The sequence below is a fragment of the Cataglyphis hispanica genome, chromosome 5, assembly GCF_021464435.1.
Source record: "Cataglyphis hispanica isolate Lineage 1 chromosome 5, ULB_Chis1_1.0, whole genome shotgun sequence".
Taxonomy (NCBI): Eukaryota; Metazoa; Arthropoda; class Insecta; order Hymenoptera; family Formicidae; genus Cataglyphis; species Cataglyphis hispanica.
Window position 1 is genome coordinate 10,594,966 of NC_065958.1, and position 9,877 is coordinate 10,604,842.

Sequence of the window (9,877 nt, forward strand, 5' to 3'; positions counted from 1 at the left end):
AATTTTTATTTTTTTATATAAATTTTATATAATAATTTGTATAATCCAAAAGAATGAGAGATTTAATCAAAACTTATTAATTTTTGTCTGCATGTTCTCTTTTCTTATAAAAAATTAAATTTTATTAGCATTAAAATTTAAATCGAAATATATGCATGTTCTTATTAATTTAAAGACATTTAAATTTTATATTTGTAGTTTTATAAGTATCGTTTTACAAAAACCATAACTCACAAGCAATTTTTAGTTCAAATACAAAAAGCGATATTGCGAGTGCCAAATTCTAAGATATAAGAACAGCAAAAAGAGAGAGAGGAAGTGAAAAGGTCAGGGTGACTGCAATCATCTTGCGACGTTAATGCAGACCTACTTTTTTCCACGATATCGAGGGCTAAGCGATCCAAGATCCAGATTTTAGAAATCTCCAAACTGTTAATCTGCGATATCATAACACATTTACAGCAGATCTACTTGTTCTCTGTCGTCAGGCTGTAATATTATATATATACATATACATATATTCCGAAGCTCGATGATTAATGTTCAGACATTTAAGAGCACCTCGACTATTTCAGAATTCAAGGAAGAGTATCCAAGGATTGATTCGATATCTGTTCAGATAAAATAAAATGTAAGGATATTTTCCATGGATACAATCAATTAATATTCTGAAAAATAATAATGCAAAAATTGAAAAGCAGAATTGATTTAGCGCCAGAAAATTACTGTGAAATAAGCATGTAATAATTACAGATAAATTAACGATACAAGCACGCCTACTCGTTTCATGTAAAAAGCGGGTCAAGTGGATAGGATCGATTTTATTTAAATTCTCGGTTTTATTAAATAACGGATTTATAGAGATATTTATAGAGTTAAGAAAATTTTTTCATAGTTTTGTGCGATTAATAATTATGCTAAATAACAAACTTTTTATCATCAAATAATTTTTGAAATCTATCAAATCAATCAACATTTATAAATCTAGTACAATATGAATACTGTTAATTTTTAATTCATTACAGTTTTTTTTATATTTGTAAATTTTTAATTCTCTTTCTAAAGCAATGTATTATTTTTAAAAAAGAAATTAAATTAATGAAATAATAAAACACGAAACGATTATAATATTTTGAAGGTCAAGGTCAATTTATCGATCCCGTAATTTAATATTATTCATTATATGCATGCACTATAATTGTTTAATAATACTATAGTAGCATGTTCTAACATAGAGGAGTTAGAAGAGATTTTGCAAATTTATCGTTTCTTTTAGTAATAACATGATGCATAATATAAAATCTATTTTTAATATATATACATATATCGAAGAAACTATACAATTATTTCTATTATAATGTTGGAAAATTGGGAACGTGTTACTTGTAATGCCATTACAGTTTTATACATTACTTTTTTTTTCAGCATTAATACATCTATTTGTAACAGAAAAAATAATTTTGATATATTTTTTTTTATAACAAATAACAAATTCAACAATTATTTTAAAAATTAATGCAGTATAATTTACCTTATTAGTATTTAACAAATTCGTTATAGAATAAATGCACCAAATTTATTTTTTCCATTGCAAATAAATTTTGTAATGCTGTTGCTAAACAAAACTAAATGATTTTCATTGTTATTTCTTTTTTGTTCAAGTGCAACAAATTTATTTTAATATTTATTTTAATATTGCTTTCAATGTCTTGTCTTATAAGTAAAAAATAAATAAAATTTAGAATCATCCAAAATATATACTTTATATCAATATTGATATTGGTATAATAATATTAATATTAATATCAATATTAATAGTAAAATTATATTAATTTTATTATATTTTAACGTAAAAAAACGTTTAAAAATATAAATTTGATGTATATGTGTATATGTATATTTTATATTAAAAAAAAGAACAAAAATTATAATAACTCATTACTTTTTGAGATTAATGACAAATAATGGAAACAAATTATTTTTCAGAAAAAAAAATGATAACACGAGTTACTTTTATAAAGTAATTCCAATGCCTGTCTCCTATATTTGATAAAATTATAGATATATTTTTAAAAACAAAAACTATATTCAACATGCTGTTTTACATTTCTGTCAATAATAATATTAATATTTTTAAAAATAACATACATTATTTATCTGGTAAGATATTGAGGAGCCAATCTTTCCAATTTTGAATCTCTGAACGACTCAATTCATGGTTAATATTTTGCAGCGGTATAAATTTTACATTCACGCCAAGTTCTTTCAGATTCTTAGCACTCTCTTCACCCCATTCAATAGGAACCAAAGTATCTATCGTACCATGATATTGAACAAGTGGTACCTTATTATGTTCTGGCCTTGCTTTTAAATACTAAAATTATGTTAATAAATAAATAAAATAATAATAATAATATAATTTTATACTCAACAAAATATTTTTAGAATTTGGTCACAGTGCATAAAATGTTACATTTTGAAAATTTTATTTTTGATTTGCTTTTATATATTAATAATTTTATTGTATAAATAATTATATTGTATACCTCATAGATTATAGATCCTTTGTTTAGAAAGGCAGACATAGCAAAGCAACCAGCTATAGATGTTTTATATCTGTATGCTAAATGCAATGCAAGGCAACCACCCATTGAAAAACCACCTAGAATTATTCTGTTAAATGGAATTCCATTGGTTACTTCTCTATCAATCAAGTCTGATATATTCTGACACATAGAATCAATTGATTCTATATGTTCAGGTACTTGATTAGATATTGCCATGCGATCAAACCACACATTTTGTATCTACAATAAAATTTTAGTAACTTTACTAAAAAACTTACTATATAAAAGAAGATATAAAGAATAAATTCAATCCTGGAACCTTAAGTACAGAATTGTTTCTTCTGACATTTAAAAAGTTATAAATATATGTTTTTTACATATTAATATTAATTAAAAACTGTCTAGTGTTCCAGGATTAATCCATCCATAATTGTACCATTCCGCCATTTGGTGTATAAGGTTGACTGGGTGCGCTAGGATAAATTAACTTTATGTGTGGAAACTGCAATTTTTCTCTATTAAGAATATCAATCCATTCTTTGATATCTTCTGCTGTGCCACCTGCAAATAATATAGAATATAGAATAATATAGAATATAATTAACAATTAAAGCAATATTATGCAGTATTTATTTGCTTTAATTTAAGAGAAAGCAATATAATTTTACTTTAAAAGTTTAATTGCGTTCTTTTGCTTATTTTGCATTACATGACCAGACAGATTTTGCTATGTTATTTTACCGGAACCATGGAAGAAAAATACAGTAGCTGTATGCTTTCTCGTAGCTTGCACGATATTTGTTTGTGAGAGTCTTGCAATTGTTGTCATTTTCTTGAAGCTACCGATTTATTTGTCCGCCTGAGTTTTCTAAAATTACTGTCGTATAAAAATAAAATCTGCACTATATATTTCTACTGATGTATCGTGATGTAATGAATAGAAAAGTCATTAACTAAAATATTATAGAAGCGCATCGAGTTACGTAAGAAATGATTTTACTCTCTAATTTTACGTCAAATTCAAAAATCCTTTATAAAATTAGCTGTATTATTATTATTATATTATTATTATTGTACTATTGTATTATATTATTGTTTGTACATTTCACATCGCTGCATTATCTGATTGATTTACAGTTTTGATCGTTTCAATATTTCAAATTTTGCGCGCAATGTCATATCTTGATAATTCTTAAATCATGGTTATGGTGCACATCGCGGTGATTATATTCAAATCACGTCACAGTTTTCTCGTAATTTTTTTGCAAGTGTCTAAAATATCTCGTACCCGTAAAATTATCCCGAATATTTTTCATACAATGTCAGACAGTTTGTCGTAAAAGAGGTAATCATCAATAAACAATTGTTTTTATTGTAAATTCGAGGTCGGTGATTTTTGTCTCTAGTAGAATTGGCGTATAAACATATATACGTTATTCTATAATTAATTATGATAATTATATTATTTTTGATTTGCTATCGCAATTACTTCAAATTTTATTTCGTTATTAAATATTAGATCCGTTATTCGCGCGTTTTGGCATTTTCGAAATATGTATATGTGTGTGTCAAGGGCAATAAGTGTAATTAGAGGGAGCAGAGTCGATTGCTGCGATGTGATTGGCTGGCGCCGTCGATATATCGATAATCGCGCCAGGCAAATTGCGATTCTCGAAATATCCTCAGTAACGAACATCGCGTCCAAATCGGAGAGTCGGGTTCGAATAGCTCCGTATTTTTCGCGATTATTGTTGTCTAGAAGTGAATCCCGCGGGAACAATTACCGCGAGTGCGTCGTTAAATGTCAAATATTCGTCGCGATGTCGAATAACGCGCACAAACGTTATTATATATGCGAAAATCGGTATCGGACGATTCGCATCCGGAACTCGGTGCCGAAATCGTCGTCGGACCTTCTTCAAGAAGTGATTTTCTTGTCAAATTATATAGTGAAAATGCGCGATTTTATCGTCAAACGCGCCTAAATCATCCTTCTTTAATTAATCGGTTCGATTATATTTTTCGTATATTTTCGTATATTTTTCGTATATTTTTCGTATATTTTCGTATATTTGACCTAATAATAATAGTAGGATGCTTTTGATGTTATAATTGCTTGATTGATCGATCATCATAAAAGGAGCAAGGATTCTCCTGTTCGATCAAACGAAGCACTTGTAATTTCAAATGGATCCTTTTCAAGTACATCCTTCGTTAGTTAGCAAAAACCGTTAAAAATTTGTATTACCGCCATCTCGACAAGCGGAATTAAAGATGGATGGATGGTAACAGCCAAAAATGGAGTTACTTAACAAGTGTGGGAATTACAGTAATCTGTAAGAAAATAGCGAGTGAAGGGAAAGAGAAACATTATTCGGGCGAGCTCGATATGTCGGTTTTATTCGCGGTCGCGAGATGTCAGCTCGATGACCGATCGCATCGTGACGTACGATCGTCGCGTATAACATTGCCGTAGTGCTAAAATGGCCGCGACGGTTTCCGAGAATTCGAGTGCAGTGTTGTGAGTGCGCGTGCATTTCGACAAGTGGATCATCGTCTGGCAAGGACGCCGCTGCCGCCGCAGGCTACCCCGAAGCATGACCGACAATCCTGCGCCACTGGTGAGTCATGACATTTCTCACCAGATGAGATCGGAGGATGCGAGAGATTCGGGACCGCGGCGAGGTTACTGACTGTCATCGGCGCTTCCGCGCCAACTTCGCGCTGCCGCTGCCGCGATACGCGATTTCTCTTAAGCCTCATTAAAAATCGTTTGTCCGTGATAATTTTATGCATATATAAATTTCTCTCTTTCACTTGTCAAATGTCACGTACGTGCATCCCGCATCCCGACAAATGCGCAATCTGCGCAAACGCGCCGGTCGAGGTTCGATGTCCGCTCCGCTTTTTGACGTCATTCCCTGACAGCGGCTATCACCTGTTCCTGATGACGTCACTGACAACGGTGACGTCAACGGTCCCCAGTCTCCCGTAGAATCGCACTGTTTCTTACTTCGATCTCGATCTTTTTAACACTCATCTGACCTATCCAGATCTTATTGTACTTTTATTACCATTATTAATATACTACATTAGTTACTAATTTAGAACAAAAAAATGAAATTATAAGAATGTAGCACACAATGAATAGATACAATATTTCTTTTAAAATAAAATAGAAATTGATTATTTGTATGTCAAAAATTTAGGAACTGGTCATTTGTGTGTTAAAAATTAAATATCTCGCGCATTGAGGTAAATAATTAGTTGTCTGTTTCAAGATGACATCATATTTATGGTATGACGTAGGCGGGACCTATAATATAGATGATGCTGGTATTACGCGGTGCTCGCTTACGTCAGATGGCAATCAACGTGATTGCATCATAATGTTGCATAAGGCAGACGAACATTCTTGTTAAGGGCTGTTACATGCAAATGTTAAACTAAGTAATTTACTGTATATTCCATAAAATCGAGGTACACTGTAAAGATATACTTATTATAAAGGAACTTATTTTTATTTTGAGGAAAATTCTTGTTTGATAATTTTTGTTTTGAATATATTGCGAAAAATATAATTTAAAAGCTTAAAAATTTTAGAAAACAAAAGTGTCAGCTGTATCTACGATATTTTTCTATTGTCATATATTGTAAAATTGAAAATGATTTAATATGTTATGTATATTATTTTAATTAATTTTTAAATTTTATTTTAAATTAATTTTTTTTTGTATAAAAATAAAAAGAGAGAAAAATTTAAATAAAATTAATTTAAATAAAATTAAATAAAATTAATTTAATTAAAATTTAAATTTTGATAATTTTTTAAACAGAAATTTATCACGAATGCAGTAATATTCCAATTATCGAACTAAAATATTGATCTCAATTTGAATTTGCTGGATGTCACAGAATTGCACAGAATGTCGCAAAAAAAAAAATATTTAATTGCATTTTTTTCCCTTGATTATTACTGGAGAATACAGCAAATTACCAATTATTATACAATACCAATATTTATACAATTTATTTTTCTATCTTTGTATGTATTTGTGTTTCTGTATATATGTATCTTATGGCTTTGCTGCGCGACTTTTCTCGAAACATAACGAAGACAAATCAGAGTTAAACCATTTTAATCTGTGAACTCAATTTATTGGTTTCTGAGATCCGTTTAGAAGGGCTTTTTCTTTTCTCTTAAGCTTTCCCTTACTCAAGGAAATATCGTGATTAAATTGCTTCATAGGTTCTTCGGAGACGTTGTAGCGTTTGGCATATATTTACTACCGTAGAATTGCAATGCGTTTACATAGCTTGGAGGAAAATCGGTGAGGAGTGATTTATCGTGGTCGATTTAAAACATCGGCTCGTATAGCTGGATTAGAAATTGCAGTTAGTTTACTTCGGCGAAATGTACGAGATTTCCGGGTTGCCATTAAGAGACAAATTGCGTGACCACGTTAGACAAATGTCTGTAAGCAATCCCGCAAGATTTCCGGTTTATCCGAGGCTATCCTCGAAACCAGTTCGATTTGCGGTTCGAATCGAGCCGCGAATATTTTTAGCGAAGATTTCGCGACGCGAGATCTCGCCAAGTCGCTCGTAGATGTCGCCACGACCATCGATATCTACATTTTTGCAATATTCACGATTTGACGTAACATAAATTCCGATCGATACAATTCAAATATTTATCTCGCATGATGTTTTGGTAGGAAATAAAATGGCGAAGTTGAGAAAAAATTAATCAATGCGTTTTAAAGAGCGGAAATATATTTATAATTTGGCGTAAAAACTTTTTGAACAGAGATTATTTTTATCAGATATTGTATTTATCTTAGAACGCGCAAATTTTTTTTATATTGCTAAATAAAATATGTACGGGTATAATAATCGAGGGAGAAGGAATCGTTATAGAGAATTTAGGTAAAGGTCGGAAAAAATAATCGGAACGCGATAGGGTCCAGGTCGCGCTAGAATTGCGTGAGATTGGTGATCGTCATCAGCGTTTTCCGGTGAGATATAAATGCACATTCGCACACGATCATTATCATTGCCTGCCTGACCATACTGTCCCGCCATTATTATACTCACGAGCATTACACGGGTGTCATTTCGCGAAGAATATTCTCGTTGAGATAAAAATTGCCTCTTCCCGACTGTAATATTATTTCGATAAATAATTTACTTTTTTTTTTTTATTTGACGACTAAACTGCACCATGATTTTGATTTATGTATGCAATATATGTATGATTTGAAAAGATATCTCATTTCGAATTTTGTACGATCGTTGATGTCGAATTTATTTTAAGACTCGCGCGAATAAATAATGCCTTTTAATCGCCTATATTTCGTTCCAATTTTTACATTCTTCCGTTGATTTTATCTCGACGATTTATTCAGGTTGTTATATGAGAAGCAATTGCGCTTAAAGAAAAGTAGAAAGTAGATACTACATTGTGTGGTGTTAAAAGAACGAGATAAAAATGCACCGGAAGCGGTACGTTATTCCAGGCAGTCACGCTAAGTTATGAGAGATTACATCGCGATTATGTATGAATATAGATTACAGAATATAGATCGCAGAAGATTGCGTTCTTGGAACCTACCCAATTCATACGAACTGAGAAGCTTCTCGATTAACAGCGAACGATCTTTTATTTTATTGCTGCATCCATAACTTTTATTGTCTTTCGCGATGAAATATTAAATTATATTTTAATGTGTGCGTGACTAATTAAGTTTTCATTCTGCGAAATTAGTCTCGAATTATATTCCGTTTAAAAAACAATTTAAATTTTCGAAATTATCGAATTATTTCCGATAAAAAAATTATCTGAAAATCGTTAATACACAAAATCCAACATATGCGAGGCTTAATTCGCCCCTTCCTCAATCTTTTTTAACCTCTGAACCGTAGAAAATCAAAATTCTTGGACTTCTTAGATAACGTGTTTACATTTTCGCGTGCATCCGAAGAGGAACTTCCGAATTTTCTCGGATCGAAATTTATGCCCGGTATCTTTTTTTCGTTAGCGCATTAGAAAGGACGTGCACGAATTGGAGCAAATGGAAATGTAACGAGCCGTCCCGGTTTCGCGAGGTCTCGATGGCATGGCTCGTGTTCTCCCTCTCGATTGACTTCTCTCTCTTTCTCTCTTTCTCTGCAGATCTATCTATACCGAGACGTTTATACCCGTACATACGCCGACGCCTTCGCATCGGCTGATGATGCTGCCGCTTGCGCAATCGCCGTTTGCGTTTCACATGATTCACCCGCGCGAAACGTCGACGGCGTCATCGATGTCGATTCCGCGAAAACGAGGTCGTACGGTGATTGTCACTGACGGATTTGTCGATGATTCCCCGCGATGCATTCCTAGCGATGATCGGCTGGAAATAGTAATGGTACACAGGGTGTTCGTAATCGAGCTGACCTACTTGAAATTCGAAAGTGGATATTGGTACGAGAGCTATCTTTGTCTGAAAGGAAATTCTATTGGGGTACCCCCGCGGGGAGTTTCTCGAAATATTCTCGAAAGTCACACGGGTTCGCTTCATCATTTATTAAAGTGATTAGTGTATTGTATCGTAAGCGCGCAATTGCGGGAGATACCCGCGAAAGGGGGATTATATAAATTGTGGATTGAATACGCCTTGATGTTCTTCCGTTTAATTCTCAATTGTATTTGCGTCTGAAAGCGAAATTCGCTAAGCTCACGAGTGCTATTGAATTAATCTCGCGATGAATATTCCTCGATATTTCTCTTGTATTCTTAATTGATATACGAGTGTCATTTGTATATGCATTGAGTTTTGCCAAGAGAAAGAGCTTGGAAATCTTTGACATTAATATCTGGCCGTATTCTTTGGAAAAAAAAAACAGTAATTGTATTTTATATTTCAAGTAGAGATATAAAACTCTAACTCACAATGTGCATAAAATTTAATTATCAGTCTTCGCAGCATTGTTTACTTCAAAATTGTAATATTATATATTATAATCAATCGATACCACGCATTTCTGACATTTCAAACTTTTGAAATAAACGCTCGGTTTTGATTTTCATTAGCTATTAATTAATGACTTGATAATTGCAACTATCGATCAGAAAAGTACGACGTTGCGGTAAAGGCGAACGTATGGAAAGGACAGCGATGTCAAGAGTGACTCCGGTCTTCCCTCGCCCCATCGTCCCCATCTCAATTCCACGTATTGCATCTGCATGTTAAGTTAGATTGACTCCGAGAGAACTGAACCGTGAGCCACTCCAATATATATATATATATATATATATATATATA

At 32.2% G+C, this 9,877-nt stretch overlaps 2 protein-coding genes across 3 annotated transcripts in view; one reads left to right on the forward strand and one right to left on the reverse strand.

The window, feature by feature from the left end:
* Nucleotides 1-93: 93 nt before the first annotated feature.
* Nucleotides 94-3,496, reverse strand: LOC126849902 (lysophospholipase-like protein 1). 2 transcript variants are annotated; one of them, XM_050592279.1, is made up of 5 exons: nt 3,309-3,496; nt 3,004-3,128; nt 2,547-2,807; nt 2,149-2,374; nt 94-611 (listed from the first exon to the last, which is right to left on the reverse strand). In XM_050592279.1, exons 1-4 carry the CDS (start codon nt 3,394-3,396, stop codon nt 2,150-2,152), a joined length of 699 nt encoding a protein of 232 aa, XP_050448236.1. In that variant the 5' UTR covers nt 3,397-3,496; the 3' UTR covers nt 94-611; nt 2,149. The 2 variants fall into 2 exon arrangements, with proteins under 2 accessions (XP_050448236.1, XP_050448235.1); XM_050592278.1 differs by lacking the exon at nt 94-611 and having other exon boundaries at nt 1,863-2,374.
* Nucleotides 3,497-5,098: 1,602 nt separating this feature from the next.
* LOC126849880 (3-phosphoinositide-dependent protein kinase 1) overlaps nt 5,099-9,877 on the forward strand; it is a 287,984-nt gene continuing 283,205 nt past the window's right edge. The window contains exon 1 of the mRNA XM_050592218.1: nt 5,099-5,188. Coding sequence (XP_050448175.1) covers nt 5,165-5,188 — 24 coding nt within the window. The 5' untranslated portion in view covers nt 5,099-5,164. The remainder of the gene's footprint in view (nt 5,189-9,877) is intronic.

Coding starts and splice junctions, on each gene's coding strand:
- LOC126849902 (XM_050592279.1), bottom strand. CDS start 3,396: ATGACAACAATTGCAAGACTCTCACAAACAAATATCGTGCAAGCTACG. Junction 3,129..3,308: donor ATTTTTCTTCCATGGTTCCG/GTAAAATAACAT, acceptor TATTATTTGCAG/GTGGCACAGCAGAAGATATC. Junction 2,808..3,003: donor ATACACCAAATGGCGGAATG/GTACAATTATGG, acceptor ATTTTATTGTAG/ATACAAAATGTGTGGTTTGA.